General features: G+C 38.4%; 1 protein-coding gene across 1 annotated transcript in view; it reads right to left on the bottom strand.

Annotated features, from left to right (window-relative positions):
• adcy5 (adenylate cyclase 5) overlaps window positions 1–25,493 on the bottom strand; it is a 107,691-nt gene that overhangs the window by 24,732 nt on the left and 57,466 nt on the right. Inside the window, exons 5-18 of the mRNA XM_042494316.1 lie at window positions 24,804–24,931; window positions 23,384–23,542; window positions 23,156–23,297; window positions 21,330–21,467; window positions 16,878–16,900; window positions 12,397–12,556; window positions 10,038–10,135; window positions 8,020–8,107; window positions 6,384–6,500; window positions 6,109–6,267; window positions 4,260–4,444; window positions 4,143–4,163; window positions 3,717–3,849; window positions 2,496–2,759 (exon numbers count right to left, since the gene is read on the bottom strand). Of these exons, the coding sequence (XP_042350250.1) occupies window positions 2,496–2,759; window positions 3,717–3,849; window positions 4,143–4,163; window positions 4,260–4,444; window positions 6,109–6,267; window positions 6,384–6,500; window positions 8,020–8,107; window positions 10,038–10,135; window positions 12,397–12,556; window positions 16,878–16,900; window positions 21,330–21,467; window positions 23,156–23,297; window positions 23,384–23,542; window positions 24,804–24,931 (1,815 nt within the window). The remainder of the gene's footprint in view (window positions 1–2,495; window positions 2,760–3,716; window positions 3,850–4,142; window positions 4,164–4,259; window positions 4,445–6,108; window positions 6,268–6,383; window positions 6,501–8,019; window positions 8,108–10,037; window positions 10,136–12,396; window positions 12,557–16,877; window positions 16,901–21,329; window positions 21,468–23,155; window positions 23,298–23,383; window positions 23,543–24,803; window positions 24,932–25,493) is intronic.

Here is a 25,493-nt window from a genome sequence, read left to right as displayed (position 1 = left end):
TTTTCGCCATACTATACTATTGCCTTTGCGGCCATTGTTTTGACACGCTGAAATATGAAGTTTTTGGCCTTTTTGGGACTTTATTCCCACTTTGTATGCTATTATGCGTCTCTACAAGCTATTCTATGTGGTTTTCAGACATTTTTAGACGGGGGCAAAATTTGACTTTTTCGCCATACTATACTATTGCCTTTTCGGCCATTTTTTTGACACGCTAAAATATGAGGTTTTTGGTCTTTTTTGGACTTTATTCCCACTTTATATACTGAAATGCATCTATACAAACTATTCATGTGGTTTTCAGCCATTTTTACGACGGGCCAAAATTTGACGTTTTCGCCATACTATACTATTACCTTTTCGGCCAGTTTTTTGACACACTAAAATATGAAGTTTTTGGTCTTTTTTGGACTTTATTCCCACTTTATATATTGAAATGCATCTCTACAAATTATTCTATGTGGTTTTCAGCCATTTTCAGAAGGGTCAAAATTTGACTTTTTCGCCATACTATACTATTGCCTTTTCGAGCATTTTTTGACATGCTGAAATATGAAGTTTTTGGCCTTTTTTGGACTTTATTCCCACTTTGTATGCTATTATGCATCTCTACAAGCTATTCTATGCGGTTTTCAGACATTTTTAGACGGGGGCAAAATTTGACTTTTTCACCATACTATATTATCGCCTTTTGTGCCATTTTTTTGACACGCTAAAATATGAGGTTTTTGGTCTTTTTTGGACTTTATTCCCACTTTGTATGCTATTATGCGTCTCTAGAAGCTATTCTATGTGGTTTTCAGTCATTTTTAGGAGAGGTCAAAATTTGAGTTCTTTCGCCATACTATACTATGCGGTTTTTGACCATTTTGTCGACATGCTAAATCATGATGTTTTTGAAGTTTATATCAAGTTTGTATGCTATGACGCGACTAAATAAGCTATTCTGTCATTTTCAGCCATTTTTGGGACATGTCAAAATTTGACGTTTTTAGCCAAGCTATACAATGCAGTTTTTAGCAATTTTTTCGACATGCTAAATTATGACATTTTTGGATTTTTTATCAACTATGTATGCTTCGACACGACTAAACAAGCTATTCTATGTCTTTTTCAGCCATTTTGGGACATGTCAGAATTTGACATTTTTCGTCATACTATATGATTTTGACCTTTTATCAACTTTGCATGCTATAACGCGTCTAAGCAAGAAATTCTATGTCATTTTCAGCCATTTTTGGGATGTCAAAATTTGACATTTTTGGCCATTTTTTTGATATGCTAAATTGTGAAGTTTTTGACCTTTTTATCAAGTTCGTATGCTATGACATGACTAAAGAAGTTATTCTTTGTCATTTTCAGCCATATTTGGGACATTTTCCACCATACTGTACTTTGTGATTTTTGGCCATTTTTTGACATGCTAAATAATTATGTTTTTGGCCTTGTCATCGACTTTTTATGTTATGAAGCGAATCTATTAGCCATCATATGTCGTTTAATTATAGTATGACTTTTTGGTGCGATTTTGGACCACATATTATATTTTGACTTTTTGATGCGACTTTGGATGATATGTTTAAGTATTCTTGTGTCATTTTGTACCAGATGCTATTGTATGACTTTTTGTGCGATTCGAATGATTTTTAAATGACATATAACATTAAGTTTTTATTAGATTTGTAAGGATGTGGCATGCTAAGGCTTTCTTAATGAAATACTTGTTTAAGCCCAAGGGCCTCCTCCACAGCTTGCGTCTTTTCATTTCATACTGTGTTTTCCCTTTTTTTTTCCACATTCTGGATCGCTTAAGGGCTTAAGGGTCATTGAGAGAATAGAGGCAGCTGGTCAGTGTTTTTATCTTTTTTCCTTTCATTGAGGGTCTGTTTTCAGTCAGCCTCATTTGTGAGATTTGAAATAAAAAAAAATAAAAAAATTTTGTCAAACAAAATTCCTTTCCAAAACTTAATTTTCCTCATTCATTCATTCATTCATTCATTCATTCATTCATATCTTTATGGTCTTAGAGGCAGAATATGACATGCAGTATGAAGTTTTTTGTAGTATGATGTTCGTCCATGATTTTTGAAGACATTATAGAATTACATTTTTTCAAGATTTGTGATGACATACTATAGTAGCATGTTTTTTCATGATTTGTGATGACATATTATACAGATTTTTTTAAAATTATTTTTGAAGACGTACTATAGCATGATGTTTCTCATGATTTTTGGCAACATACTATACTAAATCATTCTTTCAATGATTTTTTAGGACATACTATACTATGACTTATTTTCAGTTTCTTTTGGACAACATAAAATACTATGACTTTTTTCAATGATTTTGGACCTCATACTATGACTACATTTTAATTTTTTTAATGATTTTTGACAACATACGATGACTTTTTTCGACAGTCGACACCAGTCGATCCAACATTTAAAGCCACAGATATACATACTCACTCAGGCAGACTCAGCTCATCTCACCTCGTCAAAGTCAGCGATGATCTCGTTGAGCAGCCGCAGACACTCCACTCCCTCGTTGTTGGCCTCCAGTTCCACATAGAATTCAGAGAAGTTGCTGATGGAGGCAAACATGACAGCCACGCACTCGCACGACTGGTAGTAGAGCTCATCGTTACGCCGTTCGCGCTGTAGGAAGTGGGCGGCCACATCTTTAGGCAGGATGTTGTGGAGCAGACGGCGGTTGTAGGCCTGCAGCTCCTCCATCTCCTCCTTCTCCTCTGTGGCCTGTCAGAAGTTTACCACAGAAAATACTACTACTTACTACTACTGATACTTACTATCTGTTTTTCTGCCCAGTTTTTTCATTTACTTCACCACAGCTCCTAAGAATAAAAAAAACCCTTTCGACTTAATGGGATAGTTTGATCTGTTAAAGTGGGTTTAATTACATACGTATCTAGAGTCAGTATTATTACATACAGTAGATATCATTTGGCAGGCCCCCAGTTTAAAGAAACAGGCAGGAATACTGACACTGAAACTAAGCAACATACTGCTGTGTTTAAAATTTTTTTCAAAAATTAAAATAAAAAATTAGTTTAACTCTATGAAACCTGGAGTGACATCACTTTTCTTGCCTTGAGGAAGTATTTTAACCTTTGAACCTGGAACAAATTGATGCAATTTCTTTCATAATCATGGGGGAAAAAGGCAATGAGCAACTCAGAAATAAATGTTTAAAAAATAAATAATAATTTTTATAAAGCAAAAGAAAAATGTCTAGGAAAAAAATACATTTATAATTTATATAATCACATATTCAAAACTAGGTCACAATACAACACTTTTTCTATGTCATTTCTGCATTCTTGAAAGACACAGTGACATCTAGAGGTGAAGGAAGAAGCTACAGGACTGTAAACAGCCGGCAGCCTGCAGAGAGGCTGTGGGGAATAAAGTCATGTTTGTTCTAACTTGGTGAATTAAGCATTTATTTTTACCAAAACCACAGCTGGTGATTGTTGGAAGAGTGGACTTACTTACTAAGTTACTAGCAAGAGTAACCAAGACCGTTTGAGTCGAGTTTGAATGACGTGTATTTTATGAGTTAAGGAGGTGATTTAGCCTTGTCAATCATCTTTGACATAGAGAAACTTGAAACCTTGGTGGGATGTAGTGCTTTACTCTGAGGGGGCTTGTTTTTTGTCCCAAATATTGAGTAATGTGCCCACACACACTGACCTGCAGCTTCCAGAGGAAGTCGAGCCTGGCCGTGGACTCCACCTGCTGGGCGTGAAGGTACAGAGCGAGGACGAAGACAGTAATGACCACTGGGGTCATAATCTTCAGAGGAACCTTTGTGTCCACCTCACAGCTGAAGGTCAACACACACACACACACACACACACACACACACACACATTAGGAATTCTTGTGTGTAACGCTAAGCACTAAACTCATCAAACATGCAGGTGTTGGAGTGTAAAGACTGACTTTGTGGCACAAAAACAAGCTACCCTCTGAATTTTGGCTCATTAGCGTTAGCATCTGTTGCCAGCAGGTCATTATAATCACATTTGTGCCTGCACAGTGATAATGATGCTGTTAGCTGATGACAGAGATGATGCTTTGGGCCTCTGCAGTAACACAAATCGCCATCAGCCTCACCTTGTTCCGTTCACGCTCTCGCTGTGAGGGAAGACACGAAAAGAGCCAATAAGAAGTCAGAACATCAAGATTTCAACATCACAGCCATGACAACAAACACACACAGTGATGACTCACACAAATGTGACGGCGTTTGCCATCACCAGCAGGTCCTGGTTGTCGAAGAGGTTCACTTTGGGCACCTCCATGATGAGGAGGTAGAGCAGCTCGATGAAGAGCATGAGGAAGAGTTTACCGATGCTGCTGATCTGCAGGAAGACGGAGCAGGCCAGCAGGCTCAGCAGCACGCACGACGAGAAGTACTGAGGGAGATAAAGAGAGGAAAGGAACATTTGCTTTTATGTTCGGTTGTCATGCTTTATATTCTGTAACACACAGTTTGACTGAATGAATCACATCCAGAGGTATTATAAAACACGCGATAAACCCACTATTTTCACTCCTTAACTGGTCATTTACACATCACTGTGCTAGCCAAATGTTATAATTCATACCTGCAATTACCCTCACTTAGCATCCATTTGTTCTGCTGCTGTTTGAAATCATATCACACGTCTGAAGCATTAAAAGTATCTAATTCCAAGTGCTTCACTGTAACAGGCTGAACATTTGTGGCCTTTTATTGCAATGACTCGTTGTTCTGTGTTTAACAACAACAGTGCCGTTCAGGCAGACAAAAAAAGAACATTTTGACTGATATCAGCAGGCAGCAACGTCCGGGGCTGAAAAATGAAGCCAACGCCAAAGTGCCAAAAACAGTTGCTCTAATGGCCACATGAGGCTGGCTCAAAAAGTGAGTCAATCCCCACAGACCCCCCGAACCCAACTTACCCACAAATAAACATGTTCATAACCTGGTACAAAAAAACGGCTTTGGTCTCTAAAGCTAATTTCCCTATTTGACCATGGCGTTTCCCAAGATTCAGGCGTTGCCGGCGCCATTTCATGTTTTTTTTGTAGTTCAAGAAAGTTAAATGTAACATTTTCATCACCTAAAAAAAAGTCTTATTCAGCATTTTCTTGAACTATGGAGACACAGACCCTCTCAAGGTCTGTGTCTCTATAGTTCAAGAAAGTTAAATGTAACATTTTCATCACCTAAAAAAAAAAAATAATAATATTGATTTATATAGCACCTTTCATACATAGAATGCAGCTCAAAGTGCTTCACAGAGAGAGAAGAAATAAATAAAGGAATAAAGAGAGACATAGTGATACAATATAGAGAAATTACAAGAATCAGAAGGTCAAAGATAAAAAAAACGCTATAAAAATAAAAGATTCAATATCAGAGACAACAGAACAGCATCAATATAAGACCAATGAATTAACATTGGTTGATAAACAATCAGTGATCATAATTAAAGAGAACAGTGGCGTATTAAGGTTTTCATCTAAGAGAAGGCCAAAATAAAAATGTCGATTTGAACTGTTTCTTAAAGACGCTCAAAGAATCTGAACGTATAATACGCAGTGGTTGTGTGTTTCATAATTTTGGGGGAAAGGTAATAAAGGCGACTTCAGTCACTTTTTTCTGATGATTCTGTTCCTGCCTGAAATCTTCTTTCGTTAACGAGGCGGCCTAAATATTTGTAGCAGATATAATTGATCAACATAATAAGTCACTAACAAACCATGGGGATTTTTCTTGCAGAAATACTTGAAATTAATTGGCTTTATTGCTGCAGACAAATTGGATGCTCATCCGAGTTGATTTTTCTTTTCTTTTTTTTTAAAGCTTCAATTTCCACCAACTGCAGTAATCTGATATGGTTCATTTTCCTCCTCGCTCTTACTTGCATATATTCACAGCATAAATTAGCTTGTTGTTGAAATAAATCAGAGAACAAACTATGCTTTTTCTGCTTTAAAACGAGATATTTTGAGGCAGAAATCACACTATGTAAAATAAAAAAACACATACACACGTGCACACACACACTATGAAAACAAGGCACAGTTGTACCTCAGGTAAGCTGCAGACGAGGGCGTCGTCTCCACAGGGGCTGTGCTGTGTGTCCAGGCTGTAGTTGAGGAGGTGGGCGTGGCACGCGTTCACGGCGGTCAGAGTGATGTTGAGCTCTGTCCTGATGCAGTTCCGCAGGTCGAGGCTGCTGCAGGTGAACTGAACAGTTCAGTGAGGACACGGCAGAGGGGAATCGGTTTTTATGAATCGTGGGTGTAATTACAAAACGCTCAGTGCTTTGAAGATCTTCTGCATGCTGCTAAGCTAGAACTTACAATATTGATGAAAGCGGAGAGAAAGACGATGATGATGGTGAAGACGCCCACCAGGGTGCTGTTTAGTCTGGACTGGACTATTCTCTTAGAAAGAGTCTGCAGAGGGACTGGGAAGAGCTGCGAGCACGGGGAAAAAAAACAGACAAAGCGAAGGGGGGAGAGGAATTCAGTCAGTGAATATTTATCTATAATTCATTCATTTAAGCTAATCTTGCTCATTTTTATCTGAAGCCACAAAATAATCCTTTAATACATACAGCAGAGGTGTGCAGGTAAGTTTCGGAGTTACAGCTACTTCATCTAAAATCTGATAAGAAGGCTGAGCCCAAAAGTCTTCTCTGTACGTTTAGTAGATGCAGAAATAGAAGGTCTCAAGTTTCAGTTTGTCATTTTTTATGTATCTGCATGCATAAAAGGGAAGAAATGCTGCATCCAAGCCCACAGCAGTGCAATAGAAAGGTGAAGGTAAAACATTTTTTAAGTGCTCGGTGCATCTGATGCAATGTTTCGTTCAATGAGGAGATTTTTTTTTTAATTTTTAATTAAACAGAACCATGACTCATCAGTGAAAACCAGCAGCAGCAGCTCCACTTTCCTAAAATCTCTCTTGTCCCTCCTGACATTTCAGCCCGCGGACAGAGCAGGAAATGGACGGATTAAAGGAGATTTCTCAGGTGAGATCTGCTCTTTGACATCATCCCCCTTCCTGTCGCCTTTAAGTGTGCTCAGTTTCTATCACTCACCCGTGTTTAACACATCCAAAAACAGTCACGTTCACTGTGTCTATAAAAAAGCAAGAATTATGGGTTTTAAGAGTTCACTCAATGTCCCATGTACAGAGGCTGCGTCCTCGCCGCAGCGGCTGCAGGTTTAATTCCAGCCTCAGCCCTTTGCTGCATGTCATCCCCTGTATCTCCCCCTTTCACGCTTAAGCTGTCCTATCAATAAAGGCAAAAAGAGCGTAAAAAAAAAACGTCAATAGGAGACACAAAATGATGCCTCGAGCATAATATGTAGACATAGAAGTCCACTCTAAAGCAGCAATATGTGACGATCTGAGATGTAAAAATGTTGGAACTCAAGGCTTCAAAACACAAACCAATGGGGTGACTAGCGGTAGCTACGTCCATTATTTCTATAAACTATGGTCCTTGCCCCAACCATGACCACTTCGCCCTACCTGCTTTCATCCTCCACGCATCAACGTGACGAGTACTAGCCAATCACAGCACGCAGTGGGATCCATAATAATACGAGCAGCTGAATAGCTGCAGTGCGACTGTTCTTACCCGGGTGCAAATAAACCATTTAAAGGAACTTGCTTCGAGGTCAAGAGCAGATCACGTTTAAATTTCTGCGTCACTGACATTATCTGGAATCAACAGCGAGTTCAGCATCAAACCACACGCAGATAAAAGATTTAACACATTTGTCTCTGTGATGTCTGATAGTAAAGTTCTATATCAGGAAACAGGAACCGGCCTCCTCTGTGTTTCTGCTGACATCTGAGATATATATTCTACAAAACTGCTTCCTTGTAAAAGAATCCTAAAATTGCTCCCATTTCTTATCACTGGAAAAAATGTTTTAGATGTGCAGGGGGCGATTTCATTCATCACGAGCAGACTATACTCACCCCAAAACAGCAGTAGACGGTTGAGACGAACATGACAGCCGCCAGGATAATAAGACAGGAGATGAAGAAGCCGATCATCAGACTGGAGCTGCAGACGACACAGAGAGGATGTCATTATGTTCATATTATTTCTGCACTTTATTTTTCACTGTTTGTTTCTCTGTGGGCTGCAGCATCTGCTTCCCTTCATTGTCTCTGACCTTGTGTCGATGTAAATATTACAGAAGTATAGGCATTATGTGTGTGTGGGCCCAGAAAACGCAGGAGAGAAAGTGTGATCACGGTGAAAATGATTAAGGAGAACAGATTCAACAATGAGAGGGAAGAGGCGGTGAGGAGACAGCGAAGGAGGGACTCTGAGAGGTAAAGGCAAGAATAAAAGAGGAGAAGGGGGTGGTGAGATGAAAGGATCAAGGAGAAAGGTTAATAAAGAGATGGGCTAAAGAAGATCAATACTGAGAGATGGACAGGGAGGAAAGTCTGAGTGCAGCAGAGATAAAAAAAGAGAGGAGGGCTCGCCTGGAGACAAAATCTGCAAGAGCTCTTTGAATCTGGCGGCTGCTCGGCTGCAATTACACTGATTTTGATTTTATATTCTCTTTTATAACTCATCCATTCAGTTTTTTCTGTTATGATTTTTTACACTTTTATGATTGTGGTTTTCAGGGTAAAGATTGAGGAACTTGGAATAGATAATGTGAGGACTCAAGGACCGAAGCAATGTGCAAGATTTGTGAAATTACAAAGATGACAGGTGTATGCTGAATGTTTGCAAAGATTGGCCACAGCTGACGTGTTACAGAGAATCTTATTCATTTTTAGCACTTTAACACCTGGATGGTCATCAGTTTTGTTGCATTCAGACGCCTTTCACACACATTTCAGCCTCTGAAATCTGACAAAACTGGTTGGATTTCTTTAAGAAACAGAGGGGAAAAGGCAAGAAATGTCCTGCAAATTAAAAAAAAAAGTAACAGGTGACAGGAAATGATCTATAAATTAGCTGAGGGGGATTGCATATTATCAAAAAGCAAGGGAAAAATGTCTCGAAAAAAATCTAATGCTTATAACTACATATTTAAAATTATGTTACAGAAAAAAATATGTATGCATTTTTTTTAAGACTATTTTTTGGGCTTTTATTGCCTTTAATTGACAGGACAGTGTGAGAGTGAAAGGGGGAGAGAGAGAGAGGGAGATATGCAGCAATGGGCCAAGGCCGGATTTGAACCCGCGACCACTGCAGCAAGGACGCAGCCTCTGTACATGGGGCGCTGCACTATCCACTGAGCCATCACCCCTGCATTGTTAATTTTTAACTATTTCTTGGGTGTAATTTTCTTCTCCTTCTTATATTTTTTTTTTTAAAAATTGTCTTCTTCCAGGTAATTTAAAGAAAATACTTTTTACTAACTTCTTGCTAATTTTGGGGTAATTTAATGTTAAGTTGCTTATTGCCTTCTTCCAATGTTTGTCTGTCTTCAACACATCACCCTGAAATGTATTAATATTTTGCATAATTTTCCATAACATGGTGAAAACTGACATTATTTTCTTTATAAAAAGATAATATAAGACGGCTATAACATCACAACGACAATTTTTTCTTTTCTTGGTTAAGAGATACCGGAGTCAGTGTAGAGGGGACACATGGACGATTTCAGCAGCTGTCTCTGTTCGGTCAGCAGTTGGTGAAATGACAGTAATGTGTCCAATTGAATGTTTGTGCCAAATCATAAGACATTCTCTCAAGGTACTCTTGAGATATTGCATTCACAAAAAAAAACATGTTTTATGAGGTCACAGTGACATTGACCTTTGACCTAATACCACAAAAATCAAATCACTTCATCCAAGTCCAAGTGGATGTTTGTGCTAAGTTTAGGCATTCTTCAGCTATCGCATTCACAAGAATGGGATCAACAGACAGCCTGAAAACATAATATCTCCATCCTTCCCTGTAGCTGGTGCTGAGGCATAAAAATCTACAGTGCAGTATTTTATAAGTGTTGACTCACGATGGCACAATGACGATCTGGATGAAGCAGATGAAGAGAAAGACGAGGGAGGCGCAAGCCACGTAAGCGCCGAACCTGGAGTCCACCTGTTTGGAGTACTGCAGGAGGGAACAAGAGGAGAAGGAAACAGCTTTTTAATATTTGAAAAAAGGTCAGACAGATGCAAAAATAAATTTGCCTCAAAATGTGCAAAAATGCATTGCACTTTCAACACTTGCAACTTAGGCATGGAAAAATGAAAACTTGACATAGTCTTGACTGCTGTGAGACTTTTGGCTTTTGGCTTTGACTGTGTTCTTAAATCCCTGTGTTCTTGTTGTCATTTTAATGGTCAGCACTTTGACCTGAACGACTAACAAACTGCTTGCTGAGACTTCAAACTTGACTTGTACTTAAGAGTAAAACCTGAACAATACATGATTTTTGAAGACGATTATACATGCAATAAATAATAACATGCTGAAATTTGCTTTGTGGAGTGAAGAAAACTTGACATTATTCTCTGGGGAACAAACGTGACAGCTCCAATCCTTACAAATCATATATACATTTGATATCTCTGTGGTTTAACTTCTTCTCACAAACTGGCCAGAATATACGCCGCAGATACTGATATACTACACTGACAATGCTTCTTTTTATTTAGTTTCAGATCAGATTGACCAAAATATCAAGAGATGGTTAGGAAAATTTTTCAGCCTTTGGCTAAAAAAACACTAAATTATCTAAAAAATATATATAATAATAAAAAACGTCACTCAACTTGAAACAAGGTTATTTTTTCTTACTTCATTAGAATTCTACTTTGACACATGATGGACTCGATACTCTTCTCGACCCATAAAAACAGCTCTGCATGTTGTTCCTGCGATGACGTGAGGCTCAGACGGCTGCTGGTAGCTGTGCATTATTATCGCTGTCTGTGATCAAACTGAAGATCTACAGAAATGATGAGACCTTTTATGAGTCCAGGTACTGCCTGTGGACACGCAGCCTCCCTCCGTCTGTGTGTGACAGCTATCTCGCTGATCTGCTGCGGCTCGCTCGAGTGTGTTGTTAACACAAATAGCGCTGCTGCTGCCTGTCAGTCTTTCTGTCTTTCTACTAGTTTGCCTTTGATAACAGCCATCAATATTTAAAATACAAGTCTTTTGTTAACAAATGAAGGGATTCTGTCCACAGAAATGCTAGAGGGCTTTTAATTTGAAACCAAGTTAAAAATAAATATCCATATATATGTTTTGTCTGTGGCATATTGTACATCGACATATTGACATAGTGAAAGGTGTAATGTTGCTGGTAGGTCAATACGACCCTCAACAATCATTTTCACTGTCTGTTTCTTTTGCTGCTTCACGCAGAAAATATATGCGGGACGTTCATATCTCTAAACGAGCAGCAGTCAAATTTTTCATCCACAAACAGAAATTCTCAAAGTCAACTCCGAAGTTTTGTATTTTTCCTCTTGAACCTGAAAGCTCCTCTTAGGTCTGTCAGCTTAATTAATAACAATAAAAGTGTCAAGCTTTTGGAAAATGATGTTACCTTCTTTCCCCAATCCTCTGACTGAATGTGCTGTGTGTTTGTCTTTGTCTTGTTATATATTTTGTTTTGTTTTTTTGCTTTGTATTTATTTATTTACCTATTTATTTTTAAATTTCTTTATGTTTATTAAAAAACAGAAAGCACATCTGTTTATTTTTTCTTTTTATTTATTGTGTTTTGTTTCTCTTCTCGCTTTTTATTTATTCATTTACCTATTTATTTTGTCATTTCTTTATTTTTGTTTATTAAAAAGACAGAAAGCACATCTGTTTATTTTTCTCGTTATGTATTTTGTTTTGTTTCCTTGCTTTTTTTTTTTTAAAAAAATTAATTTATTTGATTATTATATTTATTCATCTATTTATTTTCTTGTGTGTTTGTTTATGTTTTTCTTTTTTTTTTTTTTAAACCAAAACCAAAAAACTGAAAGTGCTTCAGGTGTGCTCAAAGTCTTCACTTTGTAACTCTCTTCCCGTATCAGGAAGAAAGTGAAACTTGAAAACAGGACTCAGTTCTTTTTCTCGTTTTCCCAAAACTCTTCTGCAGCGACCCGAGCTCTAACCTCTCCTCTCGGCCCGTCCTTCACTGTCTGAAGCAGTTCATTTCCTCTTTCCTTTAGCTGCTGTCTCTTCCCCCTTTAAACCAGTTCCTGCCTTTCTCTGTTTGACTTTGCTTTGACTGACTTCCTCAAGGGACAGAAAAAAGCAAGTGGGAGGAGAGCTTTTTGCACGGGGAAGATTGCTTGTCACGGCCAATTATTTGCTGCTATATTGGCAGTGTGTGTCACTGTGTGTGTGTGTGTGTACGTGCTAACCTTTTTCTCCAGGTCAGGCTCTCTGAAGGTGAGCAGGAACTTCTTGACGTGTTCGGAGCGCAGACGGTCGATGCTGCGTGCGTCGATGGCGCGGCCCAGGAACTCGTCCACCTCGTCCTCTGGGTTTAGGTTCTCCTGCGTGTTTCTGAAAATGAAATGTCTGGATGACACAAGATGAGAGCGGGTGACATTTACATCTCAGGCTCTTCAGATCACAACTCAACTTTTTTTTCTTCTTAGAAAAAAAACCCCACAAGTGAGCAGCTATTTTCCCCTTTCAGGAACAATCAGAAATCATGTGTAATTGTTTTATGGTCACCCTAACAACCCATCCTGAGGTGCAGTAACATTTGGCTAATCATATGCAAAGTGAAAAAGGAGCAATTGACCTAAAAACAGCAGCACTCCCCTCAATCTCAAAAGACGCTGATGAGCCGCTCAGTTTAGGACTAATCACCAAATCTGCAAAGTGCTACTCCGGCCTCGTTGACAAGAGCTAATCAGATAGAGACGTCGTGCTTCTGAGCTCACAGTGATTAGTGACGGACACTTGTTTTATTTTCTCAAAAAAATAAAGAATAAAAAAAATCATATTCTTGATGGGAAGAAAACGAATGAATGCAACAGCAGATTGAGAAAATGCACAGGATGTAATGAGAACTTAAGATTTATACTGGATGTATATTATCAGAATATTAAACCATTTTATATCATACAAATAATCGCTCTCTTTGAGCTCTTGGTCTCCACTGAGTCTGTTCACAGTATGGTATGGATAAATTTAATGTAACATCGTGATTGTCAGAAGACAGAAAATTGGTATTTCCTGACTTCCTCCTGTGTTGTCAGTGTTGTAAGTTAAGCACCAGGTAAATGTTGGCTCGTAAATGTAGTTTGTGTGCGCAGACTGTGAAGACCTCTCTGTTTAAAGTTTCCTGTACGCCTCTGTTAAATGCCCATCTGTGGCGTCGCTACAAAAAAGGCGGCTTTCGGAGACTGACTGAAGCCTGTAACGACAGCACGAGGCTGCTGCTCAAAGCCTCTCGGAGTACTAATGCAAACCAAACGTTTGCCAGTGTTGGTGTTCCCGTTTGTTCTGCTGTAATAAGAAATCTGATTTTTGGGTATATGTGTGAGTGGTAAAATCTGAAAATGGCGTAATTTTGTCTCTAGCTATTGGAGCCACTGGCGTTTATATCGGTAAGTAAATGCCTGATTCAGTGTGGAATTTTTAAAAATATACTGTATATATTTGTATGTATTTTTTCTATTTCCCCTTTTCATTTTATTTTTTTCAAAATTATTTTTTCAAATTATTGTCTACATACCCTCTATGGGCTGAGTCCCTAATAAAAGTTTTGAACTGCATTGAATTGAACTGAACTGAACTGAACTGAACTGAACTGAACTCCAAAGGGAAATATTCGACTTTTTAGCTGCTAAATGCTCCGCTGTGTTCAACAGTTTCTCTCTTGCTGTCTGTCTGCTGTTTGGTGCTCAGCAGGAAGTTTTTATAGTTTTTTTCAATAAAAATAGTTCCCCGCTGCAGCCAAATATGACACCATCGATAAAAAGAAAAAAACCTACGGGCCCTCATTCACAGTACGAACATACGACAGAATACCGGGTGTATGGTCACTCCCAACGCGCAGCTCAACATTAATCATCGTGGAAATGAGCCGAGGCTGCGATGCAAACTCACGTCACGTCTCAGCTCGTGTACGCACGCTTGAGTCTGTGTGGAAAATGTGACCGAGTTGGAGAATCGTTATTAGACCGTATTCTGAGCGTTTACAGCCACATTTTAATAACTTAAAAATGTATAAATGGCACACGGGCCGCCTTCTCTACCACAGATGGATGTTGTCTGGCTCTGTGGGACTCTGCAGGCTGAACACCACTGCAAACAAGCTCACTTTTTTTTAACACTGACAAGCCAAAGCATGTTTATTTATTTATCTCTCTATCTATCTATCTATTTATTTACTTATTTATTTATTTCATTTACCAGGCTGTTTATGTTTAGCATTATCCTAAAGTTATTTTCTTGTTTCCAGTATTTGATTTGAATGAAATAAAAATAGGATATCATATAGTTACAGACAAACATACAAACATATCCGAAAAGGAGTGGGAGGAAGTAAAACATATTAAATCCCGCCCCTTCTCCATCGGTTATTGAAAAATAAAATGCCGCGGTTCCATTTTATACAAAAAAGAAATTTCTATACGATATTATATGTGCAACATATGAACGTTGTTAATATTTACATAGGTAATATACATATGTAACTTTATTTTAACTTTCTTATTTAAAATTTTTTAAGTTATTTTTCTGGGCTTTTATTGCCTTTAATTGACAGGACAGTGTGAGCATGAAAGGGGGAGACATGCAGCAAAGCGGCGAGGACACGGCCTCCGCATATGGGGTGCCGCCCTATCCACTGAGCCACCAGGCGCCCCCATTTTTTGTTACTTTCTACTATTTTCTTGCTAATTTTTGGGCCATTACTTGTTAAGTTGCTCACTGCCTTCTTCCCATGTGTTTTAAAGCCAGGTTTTTAAGGGTTAACATTCAGGGTGTGATACTTTTCAGAGATAATCTTCTGAGTCAATCGCCTCATAAATGGACTTAATAAGTGACTGCTGACATCAACAAGTGTCTGACTGCACCAGACCGCTCAAACTAAACTGATTCTGTGTCCAGAGACGCTTTCCACCAGAGCGCGATACCAACGCAGCGTGTACTTCCTCTCAAACTCAAAAAGCTGTCAGCGTGCATGAGAAGCAGGATCTGTGCTGTAGCCCGGAGCAGAGGCTGTCAGCGTGGACGCTCCGGCTCACTGTGATGTCACAACAAACTCACAGATACAGAGCAGTTTGGGAGGAGAAGAGGAGAACAACTTCTTCATAAATGACTGCAGCTCTTTGATCGCTGACAGCCTTCGGGCTAAACTTCCCCTCCTCTGTCTTTTTGTCTTTTCTATATTCTGAAGACAGTCTCTGCACCACTTTATGGACATCTCCAGCTGACAGCGTTAGACTCGAACGATATCATCTCGGAATTTAGACGAAATGACATAAACACTGTCTGAAGGAGGACTCAAATTTACTTTACGACAAGTACAAACACTGCTGGACAGGAGGGTCATATGAAGCTGAATGCATAATCAGAGCAGGTACCAGCTGTAAAACCGTCCTGGCAGTAATGACTTTATATCAGGGTTTCCATAGCAACGTGATACGACTTAAAGCATTTCACAGGGGCTATATCACTCGTGGCTGCATCGCTCACAAAATCTGCATCATTACTTTGTGTGTCGAGACATCATGACAACAAATGAGGTCCCCACGTTGACAAAATCTAAAAACTTTTCCAAGACTTTTCCAGGACCACTAATATTTTCCATTCTGAATCAAATTATCGCAAACTTTGCAATAACCAAAACTGAAAAAAAGGTGTTTGGGAAAATAACAAAAAATGACTTTTTTTATAATATAAGAGCCTCTTTTGACTTTTGAACTTGTTAATTCTGAGACTTTTTGGTTTGCAGAAACTCAGATTTTTATTTTTAAATATTGCTAAATAACATCCCACACTGTCCCAAATTGTGGCCCATGTTACACTTAGCAACAAGCTTACTGACGAATAGTTTTCAGGCCCTTTAGGTTATTTTCAGGCCTTTGCAATATAAAGTTAATACCTTTTAATCAGCTGTTTACATTATTTTGTCTACCCTCTGTGTTCACCTGAAGTGTTTAATGTATAGATATATATCAGGGAAGCTTATACAACCCTGCAGCTTTACTGACTCTGCTGAACTTTTGTCACCAAAGACAGACATGTTTTTCTTCGTATTTGTATTAAAATTCATCTGCAAGAATTTTAAAGTAACAAAGTGCAGGTATTTTTGTACCTTACAGCCTTCCATAGGTGCTCCAGGAGCATACCGACTTAATGTTACCATCTGTGCTTTGTTTAGGCTTGTAAGTAAATTGGGTGTTTGCATCTGTTATACGCAGAGACAAAATTAAGTTTCTCGTTACATTTCATGGCCGCTGATGTTGTTGTGTTTTCCATTGTTGATTTTTAAGCAGCATTAATGTATGTGAGCTCACAGCAGAAAGAAATCGGGCGTCTTCAGATCTCGTGGACTTCACGCAACTTCTATATTCCTACAGTGAAATCTAAAATCGATGTCTAAACTGACACCTGACTCAGTTACTGTGACTCAAACTGCGACTCACGTCATTAATTCTGACTCTCCAGCGCTCATTAATAGTGTCAATTACTTTTCCTCCCAGGGCTCATGTTTGTTATTGATCTCAAAGTGCTCCCATTGATTCTTCTTGCTCTGTTATTTTTGCAAGATCTCTGCTGACAGTAAGAGCGAGTCAATGCAAACAGACAAAAAGACACATCATAGAGATGATGAGGAGGACAGGGAGCATAATAATGAAGAGATACAGTTATTACTCACTTGTCTTTGGGGTCTTCAAATCCCTGCAAGACAGAGAAGAGAAAAAAAGAGGAAAATAATTAGCCGAATAAACAGCAGAGAACAATCTGACAGCATTTCCAACCTCTTTTTTTACTTCAACCCTTATTATCCAAATTACAAAACTGGCTAATGTTTAGGAATCTATAAAGGCCCGGAGACACAAACGAGGAAAACAATTCTGTTGACCCATTTTTAGGTCTGATCTAAACAGTTTTCTTCCTGCTTTGTAAGAATAAACTATTTGTTTTAACTATATCACTTTGAGCTCTGGAAACTTGTGATGAGCATTTTAAATTTCACTTCTGATATTTTTCTGACATGAATTACTAAATCATGAGTAATAAACAGATTAATTGACCTGAAAACGAATTGTTAGCTGCAGCTCGACTCGTTTATTGAAAACAGAGGGAATTCTATTAGTTCAGCTGATAAAAAGCTGCTCAACATTAACTTCTGCCGTAATGGCCACACAGCTTTTATATAAATGATACAGCTACAGTACATACATTCATTTTATTTTCAGAAATTATAATATAATCTATATGATAACATTTCATTTTGATGGTGCAATAACTTTTATAGAATGACTGCTGCAAACCATTTTAATCTCCTAGTTATCATTTTTGTAATTTTGTCTTCAACCATCCAATCATCCCTCTGAATGCACTTTAGCTTGTTCAATAATGGTCAAATTCAATATATAATTTAGAAAATAATTGTTCTTGGAGGTCTGATGATATAACAACTAGTGTGAGAAAATGAAATTAAAAAAAGGAGGTATGAAGGGAAGGGTTCCTTGTGGCTGGAAGCAAGTGAGCAGGAAAAACAATCAAGCAGGTGTCTGCTAAAAAATGAAAGATATTTGCGTCAAACTGGGCTGAAGATTGCTGCTGATCCGTTCTTATTTCACCCAGTCTTACCTCTGCAAAGTAGTCACTGAAATGAACACATGCTGACGAAAAAGATATTAAAATGAACGCAAAGACAAATAAAACAATTAAAAAGACACAAAGAGGCCCATTGTCTCATAATCTGCTCAATGTTCGGGACAGATGAGAAAAGGACAAATTAGTTGAGTTTTCCTGCACAGATATTGAAATCTAATCAAGCACATTATTGCCCAAATTAGTTAGAAAAGGTGAGTGCAGGTTACTACCATTAAAAAATCATACCTCATTCACAAATTCATGTGTATTCATTAAAAGAATAATTAAACTTGCTTCAGTGGATTAAATATAGATATATATACATTCATTCATCCTGCTCTGTGACTTTCCATCATATAAAGTGACCTTCGGCCTCCGGACCCACTGCCTCTTCAATAATCCATCCATTCACACCAAACAGAATTACAATGAGTGAAGGTGCTAACACGTCTCTCCAGCTCCCTCTTCTGGATAAACACACCAAAGACAGCAGCAGACTCCTGCAGTAATGTTTTTATATTATTATTATTATTATTATTATTATTATTATTATTATTATTATTATTATTATTATATTATTATTATTATTATATTATTATTATTATAATATAATATATTTATCATTATTTATTCATATTTATTTTATTTTCCCCAGTTTATGAATGAATTGTGTATGAATAAAAATGTCAGACAATACTGAGAAATGTCTGTTAAAGTTTCAAAGTGTCTTTTTTGTCTTACAGTCAGTGCAAAAAATAAATAAAAATAACTCCAAAAATATTCAGTTTGCTGCCATGTATGACAAGTAAAAAACATTTAGTTCTATAATTATTTTTACCTTTTTTAATTTGTTTTATTTATTTAGTTCAAATGTATTTATTTATTTCTACATATGATTTTTAATTTTGTTTAGTTTTATTTTTATTTCAATTTATTATTTTATTAATTTATTAATATTTTCTATTGCTTTTATTGCTTCTGTTGTTGTTTTTGGTTTTATTCTTTTTATTATTTTATACCAACTTTTTACTTCTGGCACTTTGCAATTTTACCCTAGTTTTGTGTTCGCTTGTGATCAACAGGACTGTCTGTTGTTGTACTGTCAAAGCACTTTGTAAACTATATTTTTAAAGGTGCTATAAATAAAGTTCTTATTATTATTAGTAAGACACTAGAACTATCAAATATTTAGTATTTTTGCTTGACTCAAACAGTTTGCATCCTCTCTTTCCTCTCATCTTTTTGACATGTGAACAGCTGAATTAACAGACGTAAAAAACGTGTGTAAACTTGTGGACGCCTCGTAGGTCATTTACAGTCCACCGCTCAGCTCCGTCTGTGTCTGAACTGACAGAACAACAGAGAATCTCCATCCATGACGCCCCCTCCCTCCCATTTATATAGAAATTTTCTCTCATGTCCTCTGAGCGTCTTTGACTCCCGCTCTGCAAGTTGCTTTATCATCACAGCTCGCCGGCCGGGTGATTAATGAGCAGCACAGAGATAGAGAGGGGAGAGAGAGAGAGTGATGGGCAGAGTGGAGGATGAAGAAAGGCTCAACTGTGGCAAAATAAAGTTGATGTCAGAAACATTAATGTTTCTGCAAACTTTGAAAGGGCTCTGTGAGTCAGAGCGTAAAGAACATGCAGACGCTCGGGTGACACACTTGTCTGATATAAAGCAAACAAAGAGAAAACATCACGGCCGCTGACGTGATGTCAGGAGCAGTAATTGAATGTACTCATCCAGGACGACACGAGATAAGCCCGTTTTCTGTGTGTTTTTATGCCGAGCAGATTCAGCTGTGGTGTTCCTGCGTTTACCGTCAAAAATGTCAACTATAAATCAGTTTGGCATCTTTGATTTTGGCTGACTGTGGTTGGAGTCTTTTGTTTGGACACTTTTATTGGATGTTGCAAACCAACAATGTAGCTATAACAGTGAAAGTAAGAAAATAAAGTTTGACAATGAAAGAGGAATTGCTTGCACTGACAAAAATGTCACTGAAAAAATAAAAAATATTTTTTTAAAAAAATGCATATTTATTCAATGTATTTTGATGGGTTTTGCATTCCGATGCATTTTTTAATAATAAGCTCCATATTTTTTGTTCACATCTTCACGTTTTAAGTGTAAGACTTGAGTTTCTACCTTTATATTCAGTCATTTTACAGCAAAAGTTTCCTAATATGAGCTTTGTGCATTTCTCTGTGGATTCAGCATTTTGACACTTTCACGGTATTCACGGCTGCTTAAATTAAAAAAGTAATGGAAATCAGATTTTTTTTTTTTTTTTTGATTTCTTTCAAAAACATGGGGAAAAAGGCAACAAGCAGCTTGGCAAGAAATGTCTGGAAAATTACACACAAAAAAACGTTAAAATTTGTTATGGGGACAAAGAAATGTCCTTAAAACTATATTAATAATTCTCATAATTCTATATCTAAAATTATGTTTCAGAAAAAAATATGTATGTATTTTTCTATTTTTCGCACTTTAAGGTAATTTTCTTGTCTTTTTTAAAAAATGTTTTTCAAATCTTTTTTTGCTTGTTTTTCAGCTTGCTTTCTTGTGACTTTTTCCTAATTTCATGCTTATTTTTGGGCCTTTTCATGTTCAGTTGCTCATTTCCTTCTTCCCATGTTTCTGAAAGACATTTGCTCAGGTTTGAAACGGTTAAATAATTAGATCACATCCCTTTAAAAGTGTTAAATCACACACAAATTTGTATTCCAGTAATTTTTTTGTATCATGAGACATCTGAATTTTTGATTGAGAGATCATTTTTTGATAAACGATGATAAAAGTGAGTATAACTTGTACAGAGCTGTGCACGAGGCCCGAGCTTCCTCACATTCTTCCCCGTTATAGATTCAGTGAGAGAGGTGGGTGAGAATAAACAAAAAACAATTGTGTGTGTGTGAGTGTGAGTGTGTGTGTGTGTGTGTGTGGGTGCATCCATTCACTGAGTGAGTCACTGTTTGCAGGGTCGGCTCAGCAGCGAGAGCTACAGCACATGAATAAAAATGAATCTCAATATGGTCACATCACTCTGCTGCATTTCAAGCTTTTCCTCCATCGAGAGGTTGGAGTTTAGAGGATGGGGGTCTTCCCCCTCGGTCCCCTCCGTCCCCTCCGTCCCCTCCATCCCCTCCTTGTCGCTCTACAGCCAGCAGAGGACCAACAATTTGTTGTGCTACCCTGGAGCACGCAGTGCTGCTGTTGTCTCCCTGAGTGCTCCTGAGAGCCTCTCAGAGCCGCGGTGAGGTGTGAGAGGCGGCGTGTGCCATGAAGGGCCATCACCGCTGCTTATCAGGACTGCAGATCAAAGGATTATGGGTATTATCAATGTCTTGGCTCCATCACCAAATGGGGACTAAGATAAGATATTACTGGGGGAGCCACCAGGCTGCGGCACTCTAATAACACCAAAAAGCGTAATAGCAGCTTTTCACAGCGGAGGGTCAGTAAACATTTCAGTGCCCAGTTTTTAAATTTTCCTCACCATCCTCTTCATCTCCTTGGAGACCTGGTTGCCGCCCAGGTGATTGTAGAACGGCCGGTCCGTCCAGTGGCCGCTGTTGTGGGTGACAGAATTGGTCCTCTGTCGGTTCATTTTGGCAATCATCGCCTTCTCCTCTTTCTGCAGAAAATAAAGACACAGAAATGTTACAATATATTTATGACATTTAAAACCAAACAGCACTGCTAACTCACAACCATTCTGGGTACAGCAATCAAAACTGTACAGCTTTCTTACTTTAAATTAGCTACATTGTACATATTTACTACATTATGGTATTGTCTCAGCATCTCTACCTGTTTCCTCTCTGTTTCTAGTTTTTTCAAAGCAGGTTTTATAGAGTTTTTTTTTAAATACCATTAAATTTTACTTGAAAATGTGAAAGATTTGAATACTTCTTTCACCACTCTCCACCTCCAAGTTTTATTCACTGTTTTTTTTTTGTATTACAGAGCTCTGAGATTTTTAACAGGTGGGGACTCAAAACTGTGACAAGAAGAAAATGTTTTCACTGTACGTTTCTTTAACCCACAGATACGTTACATTTGTACACTTTCATATGTATTACAGCGTTTCTAAAGTGACTCTGACTTTGACATCTGGAGGTGCAGCGGGTGGTGGATGTTGGAATAACTCGGCAAGACGCCTGACAAGGTGCAGATCAATATTTGAGAGGTTGTGGTTTCCAGAGTTAATTCTGGGTTTCCAGAGGCTTTTAGCCATCGAATGTGGGTGTTTTTTAGTTACCTGTTGCTGTTCTGCCAAAAGCTGTTGCTTTTGACCAAAACATCACGGAGTTTCTCCCGACATAATGTCACGAAAAGCTTGTCTTTAAGAGACATTGCTGCATTTGTGCCACCAAAAACGGGTATTAAAAGCCAAAACACTACATTTTTTAACCATAACCAAGTGGTTTTCATGTCTAAACATAACCATGTTAACTATAGTATTGTTAAAGCAGAAAGAAATTCTCAAATAACATACAAATGTAACATATCTGTGGTTTGCAGAAACTTACAATGAAAACATCTACTCTAGTGATTGTTTTATTCACTCGTCGAGCTGTGAGTGGCAGCAAGTAAAAAAAATCCACCAGCTGTAAAATTTGATGTATATTTATGTGCTCGGAGGGAAAAATCAATTTCTGCCTCTGGTGTTTTGTTAAAAGATGTTTTCCGGAGACGCCATCTATAACTATTTTAGTTCTTACAGATCAGATACTGAAACCACGTTCTGCCTCCAGGAGGTATTTTTCAAAAATAAAAAAAAATAGAAAAAGGAACCAAAATCATTCGACTGCACAATATCGCTTCTGTCTCAGAGCATGAGCAGCAAAAATGAGAGGAAGATATCACTTCACATGACGTGCTATCTATAGACTCAGCTTGTGATGCTGCTGGAGGACAAAGACGGCCGATAACAGCAGTCCAGTCATAAACAAGCCGGAGCTCAGGCAGTGAAGCGGAGATGAACTCATTCCTCTCTGAAACACAGTTCACATGGGACTGGATCCCAGTTTATAAACAACGATATGTGCGGTATGGACGGGCTGTGTGTGTTTTTAAAAAAGATAGCTCCGTCAGGAACAGCACTCCAGTTTCGGTTATGATGGTGTACCAAAAATGTCCTGTTCTCTGGTTCAGATAAATCAACACCCACACATAGATGGCCTCTGTGGATTTTTGGAAAGTTACATTGTGTTGTCTCCAGATTGATTGCACATGTACCATCAGCACTAAATACTGCAGAATGAAAGATGTCTTTAAAGTCTTGTCTCAGTTAGACATTATGTTCGATTATGAGTGTACCCTTTTTTGACTGCAGCCCACAATGAGGTAGGTTTCTATGCTGTGCTTCTTCAGGTAGGCGTTTCTTTCTCCTCCTGCTCCGTGCTCCACATCGTAGTCCCCGTTCAGATAATTCAGAGTGGCCTTTGTGATATGGATGCGCCTAAAATGGAAACAACACACACAAACACACAAAATTAACACAGTACATACACTTTCAGCAAATCTGATTGGTTTGTAGACACGTACCCAGCTTGGCCCCCAGCCTCCATCTGATTGGCCAGTGTGACGTCATTGGACCAGACGTCAAACTGCCACTTCCTGAGTCCCAGAACCCCACAGTGCACCCTGCCGCTGTGGATGCCCACACGCATGTTCACGTTCACCCCGGTCACCTCACGCACCAACCTACAGGAAACATGAAGTCGAAATCATGATGAAGTGACATAATAATCTGCACAGTTTCATCTACGGAGCCTCGACACGGGGTAACCTTCTGTGTCTGCTGTTGACCTTCTGGGATGGCGCTACCATGATGTCAACAAATAATGCCAACAAAAGCACGTTGGTCACAGATGGTTAGGATTAGAGGAAGGAGGCACATGGTAAGATGTAGAAAAAAACATCACATTCAGACAGAAAGCAAACACCACACTCCAGCACGCAGGGTTTGTTCGATCCTGCCTGCCGTATAAGAACCTCCGTTATCTAAAAGCTGCATGACCTGCAGCATTTCAACCTGACACCGACCATCTACGTATTATGCTTCCTCAGCAGGTGCCATCTGGCCATCTGCTGGCGTATAACAACACCGCGATCGGTTCTGTCCGGCTGCGTTCTCAGCTGATCATGCAGGCGCAAAAGGTGGAGCTGGAGAGCTGGGCTGTTTGTCAACAGACCAATATGGATTTTTGGGGCTGCTGTCGATACCGATATTAGGGAGTAAAAAAAATTCGTATGACATATATTGGCCGATTAAATTTTAATGTTTTCAAAAAAAATAAAATAAAAACCTTTTTTTTATCCCCCAAATATGGTTCAAAATGTTGTGACAAAGATATATATATACATGCTTGGCTATCTATTGCGCATTTGGGGCAGAGACGGTGCTGCAGGACGTCGGACACATTGAAAGTGAAACTTTGTCGGGTCTAAAACTTCGCTGCTTTCACTTAGAAACATCTGCAAACTGCTCTGTGATCTGATCAGCTGTGAACAAATCAACAGATCAATTGTCCATCCTGCAAGTGACAAACTGCTGCAGAGGAAAAAAAAACAAAACAAACACATGCGCTGCATTCAAGGACTCAAGGAAAAATCTCAGATTTTAAAGTGAGGACACAGAATGATACAAAGGGACATACAGGCACTCAAAAGATGCCTAGAATATATTTACTGGGACTGTCTGAGATATTAAAAAAAAAAGTGGAAACACCAACAGTTTTTGGATGTATAAGGAAAAGCAATTTTTTTAATACCGCTCCCATGACTAATAAATGATTCCCACGAAACATAACTGAAACCATCTGGAAATCATCCATCCGGCTGTTTTCCCACTGACTAACCCGCAGGCTGGAGACCAGAGCCTCCATTACCATTTTACACATTCAGCCATTTTTATTGCCGTCACACGCTCACCAGTGATGCCCAGTTAACCCCAAAGACTTACGAGATGGCCTCGATCATGTCCATCCCCATCTCCACGCAGCAGTGGGCGTGGTCGGCCCTCGCCTCCGGCAGCCCAGACACGCAGTAGTAGCAGTCTCCCAGGATCTTGATGCGCAGACAGTGGTTCTCCTGTCAGGAAACAAACTGGTCAGTAAATCAACTCATAAACTGAAGGAGAGTTCACTGTGGTGGGTTACATAACTTTATTTCTTCCCTCAGATACAGTAAACTTTGCAGCTTGCTCTATTCAAACATCAGTGGTTCATTCATCCTTTGATAATATGTTGTGACGATTTTAAGTGCGGCTGCATGTCTTTGTATACTGAAGACTACTGTATGTACTAAAGAAGGTAGAAGGTAGAAAAATACAAAAATACTAAAATACAAACCACATAAGCACAAGAGGATTAGCCAAGTGCAATCTTTAACAAATGTTTAGCAGTGACTTAAATTAGAGTCCTGACTGATAAAATTTCAAATTCTGAAATTTTGGCCATTCATTTTCTATAAAAATGTATGGCATTTAAAAAAAAAAGTGATTTTTTTCTTCAAAAATGTGTGCTTTTTTAAATAAAAATAAATTGCCGATTTTATTCTTTAACCATTTTGAGTGATTTTTAAAAGAAAAATTCCTTCAAACCATTAATACCAGCCAGAAAATGTAAAAACAGAAATTATTATTGTATTTTCA

The sequence above is a fragment of the Plectropomus leopardus genome, chromosome 10 (assembly GCF_008729295.1).
Source record: "Plectropomus leopardus isolate mb chromosome 10, YSFRI_Pleo_2.0, whole genome shotgun sequence".
NCBI lineage: Eukaryota > Metazoa > Chordata > Actinopteri > Perciformes > Serranidae > Plectropomus > Plectropomus leopardus.
Note: the sequence above shows the minus strand (reverse complement) of the source record. Positions and strands in the feature narration are given on the sequence as shown.